The following is a 20,101-nucleotide window of genomic DNA, read 5'->3' as shown; positions in this document are numbered from 1 at the left end:
ATATAGTTGCGGTGACACAAAAATATAAAGGAATATCTTACCCATCCAATATTATAGAATCTTGTTTTTATATGTTATTGTGTAAGCATAATTAAAACATAAATAGAAAATATTTATACAAAAACACTGGTTCATAATAACTTGCTTTCCGTCTGTCCTTAATGTAATGTTTTTATAGATTCTTTTGTATTTAGTGCCTTTCACAAAATCATCATAGTAATTATTCAACTGCAAGCCATTGACTGTCTCATTCTTTAGAAATCAAAGCACCAGAATGCCCTTGAATTCATAATTTTTTATAATCTGTTTATTGAACTTGGTTATCATATGGCTGTATAAAATTAACAAAGCTGCTTGACATATTTTGCAAGATACAATTATTACAGAACATTAATAATCAAGGAAAATTAGAATTCAATATTTTTTCTTTTGTTCTTTATAGTTTCCTCGGTCACAATACACACAGTTTCCATAAGAATATTACAAAGCTAACACAATTTTTTATTATTTTTTAATCAATCCACACAAGGCTTGGTTTGGGCCAGGTCTGAGTGTGGACTTTGTTGGGGTTTACAGCATCTAAAGTGAGCATTGGAGCGATGGGGTGCGGGGATGCCAGAGATGTCCTTGCAGCCAAGAGTCCCATCCGAACACAGCTGTCTGTGTCTTTCCCCAGGACAATCCCTGCCATTAAGGCACCTGCAAGACTGGAAACAAAGGGGAGATGAGAGTCTTTTGTTTGAGTGTTTCACCATCATTTTGTGACTCAGTGAAAGAATGCCAGTGAGATGGGGAGAGAAAGAGGTCATAGAAATTGAAAAGTGGATAAAACTGCAGCAGAAGAAACAAAGGAAATGAAAGTCAAATAAGAACAAGATGGATGAAGTAGGTCAAGCAAATTTTTAGCACCTATCTCCAGCTCCCGACACATTCATTATCTCCTCTGGGGTCACAGCAAGTGCTGGGTAGTGGAGACCACAAAGCTGCCTCTTCTGCAAACAGAAGCAGGAAAAAAGCCATTTTTACCACTACTGTCAGAGCAAATCGTTACAGGCTGGCATGAAGACCATCCTTACCCTCTTCTGTTTTCTTGGCTGCAAGTTGACTGTGCCTTCATCATACTCTCCACACAGCAACACGCCATTAGCCCCTAGAGTCACCACCAGGCAGTGAAGATGTTCCAGAAGAGGGCGCGAGAGAGCCACAGCAACACTGAGCGTCTCGTCGAGTGTGCTCGGCAGCACTGCCGCAATACAAAACCACATCCTCAGCTTCCGTCAGAGTATTTGCATTTTTGACAAGAGCTCTAACATCAATAGCAGAGGGTGTGAATTTGTTTTTTGATGGCTTTCGCTGATAAAAGAGGAGTAACATAGTTTACCTTCAGGTGTTTTGACACCCAGTGTTTTATTCATGGTGCACAGCTCTGCCAGGTTTGGAGATGAATAGGACAAAGACTTCCAGGCATTTGAAAGGAAAGGCTTACAAGCCTTTTCTGAGTCGGTCGGTTCATACCAAACTGCGATACATATGGAAATCTTAGTGTTACAATCAATAAAAGCACATTTTTGAGATTTTTTAGAATCATGTCTTTCCATTGGTTACCATTTATGTTGCGCTTTTCAGCAAAACAACAAACATAGTTGATGGTTGAGGTGGGAATGTTACCATCCAGACACACGAGTGTGGCTGATGAAAGTTGCGTCTTGAATTGTGACACCTACAAAAAAATATTCAGTGACAGAATATTGAAATGGTAAGTACAGCGTATTTAGCATTTTGTAAAACCAGAGGTTCTTCACAGGGGCTCAGGGAAAACAATGGCAAAATGTAAATCAATCATTTCATAAATTTAATAAATCAGTCAGCAAATTGAGAAAATATAACTGTCCAAAACTGTACAAAACCCAAATACACCAACCAAGCATTTTATTAGGTACATCTTGCTACGGGGTTGGGCCCATCTGCCTTCAGAACTGCCTTAATTCGTAAATTCAACAGCTGATGAGGAGCTTTTGCTTCTCCACATCACAAAGGTGCTCTATTGGACTGAGAACTGGTGACTGTGGAGGTCATTTGAGTAGAGTGAATTCACTGTCATGTTCAAGAAACCAGTTTGAGATCATTTGAGCTTTGTGACACGGCGTGGCGACCTGCTGGAAGAAGCTGAGAAAATATCTTAGCAGCCTGAGCCATTGATACAAGGCATGATCATTCAGTGGTTTGATGTTGCTTATTTCAAATGCTGGCCCCAAATCACCACCAGAAATCAAGACTTATCAGACCAAGCAATGTTTTTCCAATCTCCTGCTGTCCAATTTAAGTGAGCCTGTGCAAACGTTAGCTTCAGTTTCCTGTTCTTAGCTGATAGGACTGGAGCCTGGTGTGGTCATCTGCTGCTCCATACTATTCAGAGATGCTCTTCTGCATACATTGGCTGCAACCACAGATTATTTGTGTTACTATAGCCTTTGTGACCCACACAAATATGTGGTCAAAATTGTGAATCAAGTCTTGTTAAATATGTAGGCAATCATGGATGCTTCACTTTGTTTACTGGTATGATAAGGTTCAAGAAGTCCTCCAAGTTTTGTATTGCAAATGCATGCATATCACTTTGGACAGTAGATGGCAGTAGAGTACCTTAGGACTAGGGGTGGGTTTTTATAATCGATTCATCGATTAAAATCGATTCTGGCTTGGATAACGTAAAATCGATTCATTAAAATCCTGAATCGATTTTTTAATATAAATTTATTTTGTCCGAAATGCCAGAATCTCTGGTGACATCTCACAAAATTTCAAGAACCACCAAACAGTAAATGAGAGCAGGTACAGGGATTCTGCACATAGACTTAAACACACAGCGCGACCCGCAGATCAGAATCAGTTAGATGTCGCCTTTCTCACAGTCGGGGCTGAAAGCCGACAGCTCGCTGATCCGGGTCCGCGCTTTGTGTTCACGCCCTTTATGCGCTGATTCTAAAGCTGTTAGTTTGATCTCTCTCCAAACAATATTGACCGAACCAGCAGCTAAAGAAGATCCAAACGCTTCACATAAACATCGTCATGAATTCACTCTTTTACTGTTTTGCTTCCATTGCGATGCGCAGCTCTCTCTCTCTCCCTCCCCCCCCCCCCCCTCTCTCTCGAACAGTTTCGCTTTCTTCATTATTCGCTTGCTTGTTACGCACAAGTCTACCGCTGTTTACAGGCTGTCGGCCGCTGTTTTTTTCCCTTTTACATTCTTCCGAAAAGAAAACCTCATTTCTGCTGTTCAATACTGAACAAATTTAAACTTTTTAATATTATTCAAAATGCAAAATGCTTAGCCGTGTGTCTAATAAAACCGCTGTAACGTCAGAGGTAATGTTCATTAATTAATGGTTTTCTTTCGTTTTTGATGTACTGCAGAATATTTTTATAAAATCCCAGGCCAGGAAAATCACCTTCATGTTTTTCTGTGTTTTATCTTCAGCTACTTTGACACAAAGGCATCTGCTGTGATGCTCACACCTTGGATAAAGTCTTGCGAGTGTCAGCTTCCTTTTTATAGATACAAAAATATGTAAATGTTCTGATCTGAATTATACTTCTGACTGTCAAAATTTCCCAGATTTAAATCGAATCGAATTAAATCGAATCGTGGATCGAATCGATTTGGGACCTTGTGAATCGGAATTGAATCGATTCTAGAAATCAGTGACGATACCCAGCCCTACTTAGGACTGAATAATAATAATAATAATGGATTGGATTTATATAGCGCTTTTCAAGGCACCCAAAGCGCTTTACAATGCCACTATTCATTCACTCTCACATTCACACACTGGTGGAGGCAAGCTACGGTTGTAGCCACAGCTGCCCTGGGGCAGACTGACAGAAGCGAGGCTGCCATATCGCGCCATCGGCCCCTCTGGCCAACACCAGTAGGCAAGTTGTTGTTGTTGTGATATTTTGATACCATGGTAGCATTTACAGGATATTGTTTTGTAGTGATATTATACAGAAAAGAGTTACTCAATAAGGCCCATTTACTAGTTGTTTTTCTCTTTCTCTGTGACCCAAGAATTGATGTGTAAGAATCACAGGCTGGTACCCCAAGGTCGAAAATACCACAGAGACGAGACCACTTCCTTACTCCCATCCTCCCTTCCTTATCTTTTATAAAAGAGCTTGTTAAAAGCCAGGTGGTTTGTTTCAGAATTCACTAATGAAAGAACTCTGTATTCTATGTCTAGGAGTGTATTTTGCTGGGATGATCATAAATTGTAGCTGAACTGATAAACTACACACAGGATACTTCTTTGCTCAGAAGGCAGGAAGACGTTTCCTTATTTGGTCTGTACCGGTTTGAACTGAGAACCTGCTGACACACGAACCTTTTTTTCCTCTATATAAGCTGTTTTGTACTAAATAAACCTTTGAGTTGGTTTGGGAAGGCAACCTGAAGCAGTCTGTGTTTCCTTGTTCTCCCAAGCTACTCCCGGCGCTGTAACTAACCCGCTGAACGGCATACCTGAGCGTTACTTTGAATAATTAGGAATCTTATAAGGAAAGGACAAAACTCTGCTTATCGGTGCTCACGCCTTGGAGGGAAACCGGGACGGAGATTTTCTCTTCAGTTGTGCACTGAGTTGTGCACATAGTTCTGGCAAGACTGACCAGGCCAACTGCAGCGTGTTTCCTCTGCACTATTTCTCCTGTTTTACAGGGCAGTAATGTGCTCAGCCAAGTATACAGTTCCTGTATATACAGTTCCCGTATACTTGGGTAACTTTGCCTCTGTTGCAAGTGTTTTTGTGTACCATGTCTGTAAAACGTTCTTAGTTGGGTAGGTCATCTTAAAATTTATGTTTTAATCATGTCAGAAGCTAGCTTGTCTGAAAACATACAAAGCCAGAAAGCTATGAGTACTGCCACCACAAATGTTAGCAAGTACATAAGAAATGAATGTGGAGTTCTTCCATAATAAGACACAAACACAGTGCAGTTCTGTTTTCGTCTTAATAAATGTCCTTACCTTTAGATCCTTTATCATATGTAATTTTTTTAAAAAATTTGTGTACTGTGGTCTCTCGTTTATCGCGGGAGTTACGTTCTAAAAATAACCGGCAATAGGTGAAATTTGTTTTGCCTAATGCGCCTTATAATCCGGTGTGCCTTATACTTCTACCTTACTTTAGCATGTCCAGAAGTCCAACAGGTGCCTTTGGCAATGCAAACGTTTCGTCGACATTGTTGTGTTTGTTGGGGAGAAATCTTACAAACATACAGTACAGCACTTCAGAGTCACACTGCTAGCGATTGAAGATTTATGTAAATTTGACAAGCTCACCGCATTCTGTACTGTACAGGAGACACTGCACCAAGGAGACTGACAATGGTCTACATATATCTATATCTATATATAAAGCATGCAAAACAGCGAGGCCGCAAAAGGTGAACCGTGTTATAGCGACGGACCACTGTACATAAAACTGGTGTCAAAATTTGTGTTTGAATATGCTTCACAATATTGTAATAGAAACAAAGACAGCGCAATGGCACTCAAAGTCATCTATAAGAAAATGTATTTGGATTATTAACCTTTTGACTCTTGAGATTAAAAATGTCTTTTGCAAGAGTGTCCTAATCTGACACCACACAGCAAGAAGAGTTTGGGTTTGAATCTCCTGACTTGCTCAACCCTTCTTTGGGGGATTTCCATGTTCCCCTTGACCCTGTGTGGGCTCACTCTGGTTACTCTGGCTACCGCTCACAGTTAAGTTAATTGGAGGCTCTAAATAGTCAATGGATGTGTGGTAGATAAAATGCATAGTGTTGTGCTAATTTGTGCGTTCAAAAAAGAAGTATAACGTGTGTGGAAAAAAGCTTTTTAAAGTGTCTTTCAGGGGCAAAATCTTCATCTGTTTAAAGTAGATCTATCACATTTGACTGAGGATTCTATATGTGCAGTTTTCATCCCTTTGTGCTTTATGTCTCTTAGCATGAACAGTGTCTGATGTCACTTACATAGTGCTCTGTGATTTGCTGATGAATATCCATGTCTCCCAAACCGAGACTCAGCTCTCCACTCTCAGTGATGACAGCACAGTAGGTTGCAGTGCTGTGCTCTTTGAGCCTGGCCACACCACTTGTGTTCTTACAAAAAGTTGAAAAGGAAAAAACAAATATATTATTTTCATCTTTAAATAAGATTTTAGCCGTGCATGGTATTGACTAAACACCATTGTTCACATACCATATGTTTGCAGTAGTTTAACACTGCATCACTGTTTGAATCAGCTCCAGTAGCTGAAATGAACAGGGTTTCTTGGCCTAATCTGCTTAGAGAGTCTTTAAGGAAACATTCAGAGAAATTACTCACGAAACTCACGAAACTATGTTCATGATGTAAAATATAATCAGATAAAAAAAAACAACCAACCAGCGATGTTTCTTCCTACACCACCAAATGATTGACAGACACTTCCTGGGTTAGTTTGTCCAAACTGAAAGAGATAACGGGAGTTCTCAGAACTCAGTCTGGTTCACCTCCTCTGCACTATTGTGGCTGATTCCATGTCGTAAATGAAGCTTACATTAAGTGCTTTTGTTTTTCCCTTGGCGATAAAATCAACATTTATTCCTCCTATCACAACCTGCAACAGAATAGTCATTGCATGCACTGTTATGTATGACTGTTTGATTTTCACTAATTTAGAATTTGAAAAAAATATGTGTTTATACTCACAATATTGGAATCTGAATTGGATGGAAATTTTGACGCTTTTGGAGAAGTTTGACGTTTTAATCCTCTGTCATTCATCTGCTTTGACAGAGCACAGGCTATTTGACTGCCAACTTTTGCGTTGTTATGAATGAGAGCAATGTCTTGAAACAGAACACGTTAAGGACACATTAGTTCTCATACACTGTAGGCCAAAAGTCTCCAACAGTAACATTGTCATGCCAGTCAATCATCTTCGTACTCTCTCTCTTTTTTCACCAAAGTGTTTGATACAATCATGTTTACTGCATAATTTTTTGATGAGCCAGACTTTTGAAAGGATACTGGCCTGAAGGGACTTCCCTTGAGTCAGGGCACTGACTTTTTGAAGAATGAATGGCGTCACATCTTTTCCCATCACACCTTCAGCCCTTGAGATTTCAAAGCGAGAACAGAAAATGATGCTAATACTGATATCAGTGATATTAATCAGTGACTTTAGGATACGTGGGGCATCAGGTATCGTAAAGTGGCCACATTTCAAATCCAAAGTTGGCTCCTGAGAGAAAATCGAAAACAGATTTTCCGTACCTTGCCTCTGCCACTGCAACTTTTATAGCATCTTCAATCTGCTGTCCAGATGCTGCGTGCTCCTCTGGGATGGGCACAGCTAACAGGACGCCACTTTGGAGTCCCAGGGACAAAGAGCTTGCTGAGTGACCAAACAAAACCGCAAAACAATAAAATAAATATCATACAAAAAATAGTAACCCAAACTTGCTGTACAGTGAGTGTCTAACATTCTATTTGCTAAAATGTGAGGTAAAATGAGATAGTAACTAGTACTGAATTTTAACCTGTGAGTGCTCTATCAGTGTTTATTATGGCATAAAATTGTGATATACCAATAAGTTTTGCAGCCTCCTCAGGGTTGGAGACGTGGCATGCAGACCTGAATCCACTTTGTGGAGAGAAGAAAGCTGGAAAGTTCTTTGACTGTCCATAAGTGGCTACACAGACACCCTGTGTCTCCTAGACAATCGATTGTATATACATTTTAGATGAATTCATACAGGTTAAGGATTATAATACACTGATTACTAATACATATTTGCTCTTCATACTGAAATATGCACCACTTTATTAAGCCTGTCACACTAGAATGGGGGGTGTAAAAATTTCTTACAAGGAACTCCAGTGTGCGACCGATGTCCAGAATGGACTTGACCCCAGCAGAGATGACAGCGATGGGAGTCCTACCAAGTTCTGTGAGATCCGCACTGATATCCAGACCTGGGAGATTATTAATCTAATCAGAGAAACTATTTTAAGCTTTTACCTAAATACAGTTAAAGAGACTTTTGAAGTTATCAAACTCCTTCACGTTTACATAAAATCTCAGGACAGTAAGCGACCTTACTGTTGGGACATCCTTCCACATTAAGACCTTAAACAACTGTAACCAGATGTGTCTTTTCTTTACCAACCGTGTGCACAGCACCATCTTTGTTCCTTCCTTTGTGGCAAAATTAACAGAAATGTAAAATTTGCCCACCTGACAACATATTTTGTTTACTCCAAGCACAGCTCTTTGTGAAATGATATGAAAATGTGTAAAAGGTATTTTCAAAAAATGTGGGACTCAGCTCACTGTTCTCTCCATCTCTGTGAACTCCTCCAATACCCCCAGTGACAAAAACAGGAATCCCAGCTCTGTGTGCTGCTATCATAGTGGCTGACACCGTTGTTCCTCCAGAGAGTCCCTGAGAAAAGAACATACATCTAATAAGTGGATGACACTCTGCCAGTATTTCATTTAGAGTGTGATCAAAGTGTCAAAGACTCACTTTGCTAATGACGTAGGACAGATCACGCCGTGACACTTTCTGGGAGATCTTGCTCTGGGCGAGGTGGTCAAGCTCCTCGGACGACAGTCCAACATGGACTTCCCCACTGATGACGCCAACCGTGGCGGGAGTGGCTCCTTCAGCTCGTACAATAGCCTCTACCTCCTTGGCTGTCCTGTATAACACTCCAACTCATCATTTAATCTTAAAACAAATATTACCTTCTGGTACCCAAGTTTGTTGGTAATTGAAGGTCATTTTTGGCACCTCAGGTTATGTGGGTAAGGCATGCCGTGTGTGATAATTGTGCTTTCAAGGGCAACCACGGGTTTGTTTTCTGCCATTGCCTGTGACACAGATGGGTGAATTCTGAGGAGGCAATCTAAAGAAGAAGTAATCATCATTATTTCCATAAACTGGTTATAAACTGTGTTAATATTATAGCTTTTAATATCAGTGATACAGTGCATTTACCCTTTTTGAGCATTGTCTTCTGGCATGTTGTTATTTCTCTTCTTAGTACAAGAGCAGAGACTTGCCTCAGTATCCTCATTTTGTGTGGGTCAACCCTGAGAGCATGAATGATTTTAGTGTCAATAAAGTTGTATCAGGTGATCTTGTTCTTCTGATCAACTTACGTGAATCAAGATGGCAGGTGCTTTTTAGTTAGATAGTTAAAATAACATTTGTACTACAGAGCTGCACAAAAGTCGTTAGCCACCTATCATTTTTAAAAAAATATTTTACATGTATGAAGCCAGATTCTCTTTAGTTTGTGAAGGTCAAACATTTAAAAAAACATTTAAAAAAGGACCTAATTCAAGGGTTGAACCAGTGTTAGCAAAGAAATAATTGTAAATTATATCTTTGGGCACATTGTTACTATCAATGTGCTTTACTATCACAAAAACACATAAATTATTATTTATTTATTTATTAACCTTTATTTAACCAGGAAGATCCCATTGAGATTAAAAACCTCTTTTTCAAGGGAGACCTGGCCAAGATAGGCAGCAGCAGATGTCTCACAGTTACAGAAATTACTCAAACACAGGCAGCAACAACACACATGCAACAATAAGTGAAAGAATACAAATAAAATAAAAATAAAATTCAATAAAATTCAAATAAAATAAAAAGTCAGTTAAAATGACAATCAATCTAATTGAAACAGTTGCATGTTATGGACTTGGCCTCAAGGATTCGTAGTTTAGATTTAAAATCACTTAATGAAATGAATTCAGTCATTTTCCATTCCTTCTGCAGTTTGTTCCAGGCCGAGGGTGCTAAATGGACAAAAGCTCTTTTACCAAGTTCAGTTCGGGCAAATGGAACAGAAAGCAACAAGTAACCATGCGGACGAAGAGAATACCGACCAGCATGTTTCATTACAAGCAGGGAACATATATAAGAAGGCAGCAACCCAAGTATCGCCTTATATATAAAACTGTATAAATGAGAGTTCCTCCGACTTACCAAAGCAGGCCATCCTACCTGAGAGTATAACTCACAGTGGTGAGTCTGAAATTTACAGTTAGTGATGAACCTCAGAGAAGCATGATACACAGAATCAACCATTCGAAGACATTGAGCAGAAGCATTCATATATAGAATATCACCATAATCCAGCACAGGCAAGAATGTTGCAGCAACAAGCCGCTTCTTTGTATTAAAAGAGAAACACAACTTATTTTGAAAATAAAATCTCAGTTTTAACTTCAGGTTTTTCACAAGATTCTCTACATGTGGTTTGAAGGTAAGCGAGTCATCAATTAAGATTCCCAGATATTTATAGGTGTGAACCAACTCTATTTTATTACCTTCAAGAGTGGTTACTGATGGGATTGTTTGGGCTCGTCTCCTTGATTTAGAAAACAACATGAGCTTTGTTTTGTCTGCGTTGAGAACAAGTTTAAGCTGATGTAATGAGTGCTGGACATATACAATAAATGTCAAAGAAAACAGTTTGACAGGCATAAAGTTGTATATTTGCCCAAAAATGTTTCCATGAAGCAGTTTTCATAGCACAATGCTTTGACATGCCATCCCTGCCACACTAAATCAGCATCAGTTTGCATATCATGCAAACAGGTCAGTAGAGGAGCCCATCAGTATCACCCTTTACATCGCCCTGCACTTGGAGAAATCCATCTCATATTGCTCTTTCTGGACTTCAGTTAAGTCTTTAACACCATTTTACCAACCAGTCTAACTGTGTAGCTTGGGCCTGAACTTGGACATCTGTAGCTGGATTTTTGATTTCTAGTGTCAGGCTAGTAAAGCACACAACCGCAATCATCACTCTGAACACTGGTCTTGATGCGTGTGCCAGAGGTGGGACCAAGTCATTGTTTTGCAAGTCTCAAGTCTCAAGTCTTTATCCTCAAGTCTAAAGTCAAGTCTCAAGTAATGTCAGGCAAGTCAGAGTCGAGTCTCAAGTCACTGGTGTAAAAGTCCGAGTCAAGGCACAAGTCTGAAACTTTGAATTTCAAGTCCTTTCGAGTCTTTAAAAAAAAAACAAACGAAAAAATAATGTTGCAGTTATGCTAAATGTAAATATTAGACCATGTAATTTTAAAATCTGTGTTTTTCTCAACACATGACAAAATAGTGAACTTAGAAAATATACACAAATTGTGAAATTGCACCTCTTTAAAATGCAGCTCAATTAAACCTAGCTCCAAGAATAATTTTCACCGACAGTTCTGAGATAAGCTGCATGTTATTCTTGGATGCGGTTATAGGACCGGCTTTAAAATCGCATGACAAAAATATCATACACATTAAAAAAAAAACTGCATCACCAACGTAGCCTGGACAACATTTGCTAGTTAGATGAAGTCAACTATCTCATCTTAGCATATTTATATGCATATTTATAATTATACGCTTCTTGGAGTGAGTGCATACACTCATGAAGTTTAGTAACTTCAGGTCACTGCAACAAGCCCAGGTACAGTTTACTGACGGATGGGTGCAGGACCTTGAAATGCACCGTGTAGAACGAAAGACCATCGTACGTATCATAAGTTTACCAGTCTCACAAATTGTCGTCATAAATACACATTCCTTAACCGTTTATTAATAGGACCTTTGAGCTCAATGGTAATTAATTAGTAGTGGAAATAATTTCTGGTAGCATCACAGAAATGTAGCAGTGACAATAATATTGTATGCTGTAATCGTACTGGGCAATTAGTGATACAAAAAACCTGTTTTATCCTGTGAATAAAAGTATATGTTTTTGTCAATGTACCATAATAACAGAAGCGAAACGCAATATTGTGTCAGGACAATTCACTATTTATGCACAATAAACAAAGGAGCATAGCGCGACAATTTCTGTTCAGCGCCAGACTTGCTTGTAACCTATATCACCAATTATGTTAAGAAAAATGACGTATTAACTACTACAAAACTCTGACCTTCGTGTAAATGCTTGGAGCAGACTAACCTGTGAGCTGGAGTGTTCTGGGACGTTATATTTGATCTTTGAATGGCTGCAATCCAGGCCATCCGTCGCGTCTTTGTTACTTCGGAAACATGGCTCGAACAATTTCTCTTCAACGACGTAATCCGATAACAACCGATCTCTTTACCCGTCGGCTTCTCGTGGCTGTCATGCGACCGGCTATTGCAGTTAATAATACAACGGCTTCTTGACATTTTTGTGTTTCTTTTTATCGCTGTATAACTGATTTTAATTGAAAGCCTGCATGCGCTAGTACCGCTTGCCACGAGTTCCCAGAATCCTTTGCGGTTCTACCCGTGAATGACGTCACATTTTCAATCTCTATATAATATGCATGTTAAATTTTATATTTGGGGTAAAATATCAAGTCTTTTCAAGTAAACCGGTTCAAGTCCAATTCAAGTCCCAAGTCATTGGTGTAAAAGTCCAAGTCAAGTCACAAGTCTTAGAACATTTTTTCAAGTCAAGTCTAAAGTCATAAAATTAATGACTCGAGTCTGACTCGAGTCCAAGTCATGTGACTCGAGTCCACACCTCTGGCGTGTGCAATCATCCAGGCAAGGAAATCCCCCAAAATTGATTCCCATTGTTAATACGTGGTTCTGATTCTGGTCATTATGCAAATGTACTGGTTCCCAAGAATGTGTGACGAACCCTCTCCTGTATGTTCTCTTCCCCGATGATTGTCAACCCGTCCATGTGACAAACTCCATCATAAAGTAAGAGATGCTTCTGGCCCTTCATTTGATGTTTTAAAGGCAGGGAAACAGTGAGGAAGGCTGAAGTATGCCAAATTACAAAAAACTTGGACTGCAAATAAGTGGCAAAAACCTTATAGAGTGATGGCTACAGTTTCTAGTTCTAAACATCATTAGTATGTTAAGAGACAGGTACAACAGTGAGTTTCTACAGCCATCTATAGAATACAATAGAAACTCTGTCATGGTTTGTAGCTGCATTTAAGCCAGTTGGGAATCTTGGCAAAGTTGAAAGTGGAAAGCGTCTGTTTGGCACTGGCTTCATTTCTCAGCATTAAACACATTGACAATGCAGTAAAAGCATACTTGGATAGAAAAACACAGCTGAAAACTATATGTCATGGACTGGACTCCCCTGAGCTCAGACCTCAACATTATTGAAACAGTGTGGGATCCTCTTGACAGAAAAAAGTCAGCAAGACTGTTGCACAATACTGAAAATATTTAATGTCAACTTATCGAAACAAGAAAGAGATTACAAGAGAAAGCTGCTTCAAAGTTGAGAAAAACACATTCTTGCTGCTGAATCAAGCGTTACACACACAGCATTTAGATTTCATGGTTCTTCAACACAAAATGCAAACAGTGACATTAAAAAGGGACTACAGAAAAAATCAAACTCTATTTTTGTCTATAAATTAAAAGCAATAAACTTTACCTTGTGTTTTTGAAGGAAAAACTGTTTAGCCTCCCAAATTTATTCTACCCTACAGTGTGTTTTCTGCCAAAGCAGGGCACAATGCCTGCACAGTCATTGTGAGACACTCTGTGTACCAGAAAGTTGGGATAAGTTCCCAGCACCCTGACCCAATTTTTTTTTTTTTTTTTTTTGGGGGGGGGGGGGGGGGGGGGGGGCACTGACACTAGCACACTGTGAGTATTTTTCTACATAAATAAATAAGGAAAAAGGCCATTTATTACTTCCAGCATAGTAATGTGAAAGACTCCCTTTAATCCAAAAGAAAGTAAAGAAATACTGCTGAGAGAGTTAGAAAAAAAACACACAATACTTAAAACTGAATACATTTATAGACCTGTCTTGATCAAAAACATTCAAAATGAGAAAAAGGTCTAATATATAGAACAAAGTTTGGGTCTTACCTTCTCCACTGCAACAAAAATGCTACAAACTTTGCCCACAAGGTTGAACTTTGACCCTGTTAACACTGTTTACACAGCCCACAAGCATCAACAGCACATTTCAATAGTTTAACCTTCTCTGTTACTGTCTCCTGGCAAATCAAATCAATGCAAAACCACACAGAACAAAGAGCAAGCAGATCATGCACAATATAGTACAACACACAGTAAATAAGAATATTTTTAAATAAATGTACAAAAATGTCCTAGTAAAAATACAGTTTTTATGGTTTGTAGTGGAATGATACATGTATTACTTAGTTTCTGTTCTCCCGTGTACATATAAAGACATGGTTATCACAAGTATGAGAAGGTCTTGATGCTATTCTATTTAACTTGTTAAATGAACTACATTGTGGTACAGTGGTTAGCACTCAAAGGTCGCAGCATGAAGATTCAGTAGGAAGGCCCTTTTGTGTGAAGCTTGCATGCTCTGCCTGTGCCTGTGTGGGTGTCCTCTGGGTGCTTTTCTTTTGTACTATAGCCTAAATACACTCTTGCTGGATTAACTGGTGATACTAACTTGGTCATAGATGTAAATATAAGAGTTTGTGGTTGTCAGTTTCTCCGTGTTGTCACCATGATGGACTGGAACGTAGTAGTATTCACAATGAATAAGTTGCCCAACTTTAGTCATCTAAACTTAACTTAGTTTTTCTACGACAATGATTCCATAATTTTTTTAAGTTCTGAGAACTAGCTACATTTCACATGTACCTGCCTTGCAGTCAGTGTTAGCTGGGATAGGCTCCAGCCCCTCTGCTACCCTAAGTTGGATACGAGGTTAAGAAAATGGATAGAAGGACGGTCACGAGTTCTGAACAATTAGTGGGTGGAAGTGCACTGAAGAGAACATTTGAAGATTTTCTGACAGATAAAGTTTTGTTTCATCTGTGGTGAAGTCGTCCTTTGTCTGCACGTGATGACTGATAACTTGGACTGGGTGAAGAACATAATCTGTTTTAAAGCTGGGGTATATGGGAGGGTTTTTATAGATTTCATATGAAGTCTCCTCAAACTCCAATTCTGAGCTTTCCAGTAGCTCCTCTTCAAACCAGCGTGGATGCTTCATCTGGTATGCACGGAAAGCCTCTATAGCATCATGCAAGGCTCTACCTGAAGGACACAGATGGTAAGTGTCTTCTGAAAGCCCTTCAACTTGCTTCACAATGCCTGGTTCATGTTTTTCTAAGTCCAGGATTCTGAAAAAGACCTCCTCGAACTGCTTCATCAGCTTGTATCGTACTGTAATGTTGAAAGGCGAAGGAACGTCTTCTTCTGAAGAAACGCCATCAAAGTAAGCCACAATGTACTTTTTGAACGATGCAGATCGGATAAAATGAGGAACCAAGAGGCTGAGGGACGGTGTGAGCATGTCACCTACAGATGAACAAGCGTCTTCTCTCATGAAAACCTGTTTGTCACCACACATGGCTCTCCACTTGGCTTGTACGCCTCGTGAGCACAGGATTAGTATCTTAGCAGAGGATTTCTCAATTTGCTCTTTGTGCCAGTCCAACCACTGGATCTTTCCAAGCACTCCCAGTCTACTGGAATCCAGCAAATCCAGGACCACCTCCGTACCACATTTGTTCATCAGGAAGGCACAAAGCTTGAGAACAATATTTTTGTATAAAGGGTGATCGAGGGAGTGGATGATGAGGACGCTCTTTCTCTCTTTGACTTGCAAAACTTGTGGTTGGTCTCTGGCAGTGGGTGAAGATGTGTCCAAAGGATCTGAGAAATAAAGAAAATCGCTAATTAACTATTTATCTATTCAAGCTTCTGTTTAATACAGTGCATGTTTATAAGAAGACAAACCTTTATGAGATGCTCTCCAGAGCAAACAAGCCAGACAAATACTAATTAACAGCAGTCCAACGGCGGCCTTTATAAGATAAGTCCTAGTTGGATAATCTAAAAAGAAAAACTCATACTTACATACTTTTTATATAACTAAACATACGTAAAATGAATTACAACATGACTATAGGTTAATGTAAGACTTCTGATACCTACAATATGATTGGTAAAAATTGCACTTACACTGGCAGTAATCAATTGTTTTCTTGGGGCTCCAACAATTATTTTGGCATTGCCTAAAAAATGGTTGGACCTTCAACACAAGCAGAGTAGAATGAGCTCTTGACATATTATCTCTATATGGAAAATTATTTCACTAACTGTTAAGATTGGTACACTAAGTTAACTCACCATTACTGATACTTCACACTGCCTGAGTTGCCACCGCTCAAACTCAAATGTCACGTTCACAATCGTTGCGTTTTCCTTGTTATTTACGGGGAATTAAAAGAAAGTCGATTACTCGTCATGACTGATATAAAAAGGTGGCGAGTTTAAGTAGAACTACCTTTGAGACATTCTTTGAGCAAAGGATGCCACTGTTCAGGATGGAAACTCTGTATTTCTCTGAATACTGTGAAGCCTTAAATGTTACAACAATGGACAACATTTTGATGTTACCATTAGTCAACACTTCAGTCCACATGCTATGATCCCACAGGCTGCCTGAAATGAAAGACGAAGAATAAGAACATGTTTCAGTGTTCTGGGTCTAAAGGAATACTGAAATATTTAAAATTCAAGAGAAGCAAAAAATGTGAAATTTACCGTTTTCCAGACACATTCGGACCTGTTGGATTGTTTTGTCATCACATCCTGGGAATCGTAGTAGATGATGTAAGAAGGGAACCAGGACATATTAAAGTCAAACATGAAAATTACAGCTGCAAAAGTGATTCAGACTCAGAAGAATCTGTCATGGTCTGGGTCTGATGACCCAGAGCTCATGTATTTCTTGTATATGTTTTTCCATATGTTATGGTGGTTTTCTCTCCCTTTTTGTCCTTTCTCCCTGGGTGCTCCCGGATGTTTTGGGGTCGCTGAGGGGACTGCGACCCGGAAGTGTTCCCGCACTGGGGACTGCCGCACCTGCCGCCCATTAGCCCTCACCAGCTGCAGCTGATGGCTTCATGAGGGGCGCCTTATTTAAGAAGGTGGCGGAGCCCCAGTCGGCGCGGGATTATACTAAGTCGAACCTGTTAAGTACGTCCGTAGATTAGTGCGTTGTGATCGGCTTCGCTACTAAAGGCTGCCTGCTGAGCTGTGTGTGTTTTTGTGTCACCAGGAGTCGGGAGTCAGGAACGTCGTCACGAGGGGAAATCACAGAGTGGAATCGGGTTTTTGGAGTTGTCACCTTTTCACTGCTATGGACACGTGCACTGTGTGGGATTCTTGGAGGAATCGCCACAGGAGTCACAGTGCTTGAATTGTATATAGTTGTCGTTTCTGTCCACTCGCCATAAATAAATCCACTGTCCTTCACTTGAGTCTCGCGTTTGGGCCCTACTTTCTCTACAACTCCACGGTCTGCCGTCGCAGCCCGTGACAGAATCAGCAGTGAGCCTGTTAATTTCTTATTATTGATTATTATTTTAATTACTGTTATTATAATTACTGCTTCATTGATTCTTGTTCTTCTTGCTGTTTAATGGTATTGATTGCAACATTTTGTGGCTGTAACTTCCACATTAGCTCATATTGTGCTTACACCTGGATTAAAATGAGCTACAGTTCTGTGAGAAAACTGAGTACTCCCTTATTGCATCCTTATGATTTAAGATGGTAGGCAGCAGCCGGGTAATGCTGATCAAATGCATTTGATTAACTGACCATCAGCAAGCGTGACAACGTCTATAAAAGTATACGTTTTGGCATCTTGCTTGTTTGCAACATTTAGATGTTCCATAATCTTCCCAGCAGTCGATGCCCTAGGAAATTCAGCAAAAGGTCAAATGCTCAATGCTTAGAGAAAACCCAAGAGCTTTATCTCACACTCTACAGGCCTCAGTTAGTCTGTTAAATGTTAAAGTAGATAATGGCACATTTAGAAAAAACAGGACTGAACTAGTGCGCCCTGTTTGGAAAGCCTCTTCTTTCTAAGAAGAACACAGCAACACAGCTTAGGCTTGTATAGTGGCATTTGAAAAAAAACCCCACTTCTGACCTTCAGACAGATGTTTTGTCCATAATGCAGAGCATCATGTTTGCACAACATATAAGGACAAACACTTCACACTGACTGTAAAAAAAAAAAAAATGGTGCTTGTTTTGCAGGCACAGGACGTGGGCACCTTGCAGTCACTGAGTCAAACATGAACTCCTCTGTATGTCAAAGTACTCTAGAGTTAAACATGAGGCCATCTGCCAGAGCTTGGCTCAAAGTTAATCATCCAATAGGACAATGCAGCGAATCTATAACATAGTGGGTGAAAAAGGAAGTAATCAACGGGTTGCAATGGCCCAGTCAAAGTGCATCTTAAAAAATTGACTGGCGTGGACAAGTATTATGTGACATGTGAGTCTGAAAAAGGTCTTCTTCTCCGGTTCATCTAGATCTGGTGGTAACTTACTTGGAATGGCAATTGACTTCCCTTTCCCGTTATCTCCATTCTCAGGTTTTGGCAAATTAAAAACAGTCACCATGTATGTGTGGCCGAAGTCTACCTCAACTTCATCCAAAGAAAAGGTCCACTAATAAAGAAAAAAGAAAAAATCACGCATATTTAAACTTCTCATTGAATGTGTAATAGTTAAGTAAAGGTTACGGAATCAATTATTTCTTCTACCTTATGGTTTTCATTGTGCAATTTTGTACTGTGTTTAAATGTGTAACTTAATTGCACACAAAGACTTTGATTTGTAGTTTGATCCACAATATTAATTTGAGATCCCTTAAGCGCCCATATGGATGCTGTGAACAGAAAAAGTGGTATATTTGTTGCCATTTTTAATATTTCATTTTCTATTCGCCTTTAAATGAAGCACTAATAGGTTTTCATTTTTCTCTTGACATATTCAAAAAATGTGAACTACAGTAAATATATTAATATTAGCTTTACTTACAGTCAATGTGTATTTTCCACGTCACATTCAAAACAGGAACAAGCTCATGTTTGCCCTTCCAGAGTTTCAAATCCAGCGAATCTGGGCCGGTAGGAGCTTCTGTATTAGGTACTTTCTCTTCATCTGAGCAGTTATCTGACATCGAGGGATTTCTATATTATGATGCTAAAATATATTTCACTGATGTGTGCAGTGGTGGAATATATAGCATATTTACTCTCCTTTACCTTAAGCATAATTTTAAAATACATACATTTTACTTCCTCACAGTTTTCTTCCTTTCAAAAACTAGGTTACGTTCTACTGTGCAACATTTTATGGATGATTTTTAGATAAGATTCTATTAAGCCTTGACAATAATTAACAAGATAAAAGGTAATATGTAAATGTACAGCAAAGAAAGCCATCTTTCCACCATTTATTTAAGTAGCATGTATTTTACTGCTTGGCATACCAGTAATATGATGCTTTCAGCACTTTATTCAATTTTATTATTCAAATATCTATGGTTGAACTCTTCCTCATTTATACAGCAGTATGTCAACGTTATTCAACTGGTCTGATAGATAATATACTTACTAATTGTGCAATTGTTAAGGCCCTGCAAAGATAAGACAAAAAAAAATGCAAAAACAAACAGGATAAGTTCATGAAGATTATAAATCCCCAACCTCTAACTTTAATCAGACTGCTTAAATTGTTAATGTAGCATAAAATTCTCACTGGCTTTTTGCAGTCCAGACGGTTGTCCAGCATCCTAAGACCAGACGAGTTTGTGAGTCCAGTACTCAAACAGAAACAGAAAAAAAGAAAGTGGCTCATGCTGGTGTAGATCCTGATCCTGTAGCTCAATTTGGAAAAGCTTTAAAAGCAATAGAGCAAATGAGAAAGATAAATGAATACAATAAAGATCCCCACTTGAAAACATGCACAAACACAGCGAACGCTATCTGTGGTGTGAGTTCAGCAAGGATTTTCTTCAGTTTTATCAAACATCGCCATCTAAACAGGAAGCGGTATCTCGTAGTTTCCATTCTAATGCACGACACCTTTTTTTTTTTTATGTCACAAGCTGCTTGTAAATTAGATAGTGCAGTGTTTTTGAATGCTAGGGATTAATAACAACAACAACAAAGATATTAAAACATCAAACAGTCACTAGGAGGCAGCAGTGGCCAAATTTACAATTAGGAAATGACCCCTGTTTCAAGACATTTAAATTCCAGTTGCAAGGCTAATACAAACA

General features: G+C 39.2%; 2 protein-coding genes across 4 annotated transcripts; both read right to left on the bottom strand.

Moving 5' to 3' along the window:
* Positions 1–202: 202 nt before the first annotated feature.
* LOC308391932 (uncharacterized protein) lies at positions 203–12,505 on the bottom strand. Of its 3 annotated transcripts, XM_080874735.1 has the most exons (19): positions 12,014–12,505; positions 9,034–9,128; positions 8,827–8,941; positions 8,560–8,734; positions 8,364–8,475; positions 7,899–8,005; positions 7,618–7,744; positions 7,304–7,424; positions 7,058–7,143; positions 6,737–6,876; positions 6,585–6,644; positions 6,431–6,494; positions 6,245–6,339; positions 6,016–6,144; positions 1,606–1,720; positions 1,382–1,519; positions 1,077–1,243; positions 910–992; positions 203–707 (listed from the first exon to the last, which is right to left on the bottom strand). In XM_080874735.1, the coding sequence occupies exons 1-19, from the start codon at positions 12,223–12,225 to the stop codon at positions 512–514; spliced, it is 2,337 nt and encodes a 778-aa protein (XP_080730861.1). In that variant the 5' UTR covers positions 12,226–12,505; the 3' UTR covers positions 203–511. The 3 variants fall into 3 exon arrangements, with proteins under 3 accessions (XP_080730861.1, XP_080730862.1, XP_080730863.1); XM_080874736.1 differs by lacking the exons at positions 7,618–7,744; positions 7,899–8,005; XM_080874737.1 differs by lacking the exons at positions 6,431–6,494; positions 6,585–6,644; positions 6,737–6,876 and having other exon boundaries at positions 6,245–6,321.
* Positions 12,506–13,635: 1,130 nt separating this feature from the next.
* LOC308391934 (interleukin-17 receptor A) lies at positions 13,636–19,889 on the bottom strand. The gene is made up of 11 exons (XM_080874740.1): positions 19,579–19,889; positions 19,435–19,456; positions 18,856–18,990; positions 18,579–18,703; positions 18,363–18,483; positions 16,561–16,608; positions 16,301–16,458; positions 16,144–16,218; positions 15,976–16,045; positions 15,751–15,846; positions 13,636–15,666 (listed from the first exon to the last, which is right to left on the bottom strand). Exons 1-11 carry the CDS (start codon positions 19,675–19,677, stop codon positions 14,738–14,740), a joined length of 1,878 nt encoding a protein of 625 aa, XP_080730866.1. The 5' UTR covers positions 19,678–19,889; the 3' UTR covers positions 13,636–14,737.
* Positions 19,890–20,101: the final 212 nt, after the last annotated feature.

Source organism: Rhamphochromis sp. 'chilingali' (assembly GCF_963969265.1).
Source record: "Rhamphochromis sp. 'chilingali' genome assembly, chromosome: 2".
Lineage (NCBI taxonomy): Eukaryota > Metazoa > Chordata > Actinopteri > Cichliformes > Cichlidae > Rhamphochromis > Rhamphochromis sp. 'chilingali'.
This window is presented reverse-complemented; position numbering and strand designations above follow the sequence as displayed.

What these genes read in the sequence shown, in the direction of transcription:
- LOC308391934 (XM_080874740.1), bottom strand. Translation starts at nt 19,677, where the DNA reads ATGAGCCACTTTCTTTTTTTCTGTTTCTGTTTGAGTACTGGACTCACA. An exon ending in CCGAATGTGTCTGGAAAACG is followed by an intron (nt 16,459 to 16,560) that starts GTAAATTTCACA and finishes CTTTCATTTCAG; the next exon opens with GCAGCCTGTGGGATCATAGC. An exon ending in AACAATTGATTACTGCCAGT is followed by an intron (nt 15,847 to 15,975) that starts GTAAGTGCAATT and finishes TTTTCTTTTTAG; the next exon opens with ATTATCCAACTAGGACTTAT.
- LOC308391932 (XM_080874735.1), bottom strand. Translation starts at nt 12,225, where the DNA reads ATGTCAAGAAGCCGTTGTATTATTAACTGCAATAGCCGGTCGCATGAC. An exon ending in AGGGAAGTCCCTTCAGGCCA is followed by an intron (nt 6,877 to 7,057) that starts GTATCCTTTCAA and finishes TTCTGTTTCAAG; the next exon opens with ACATTGCTCTCATTCATAAC. An exon ending in TGAAAAGCGCAACATAAATG is followed by an intron (nt 1,520 to 1,605) that starts GTAACCAATGGA and finishes TATGTATCGCAG; the next exon opens with TTTGGTATGAACCGACCGAC.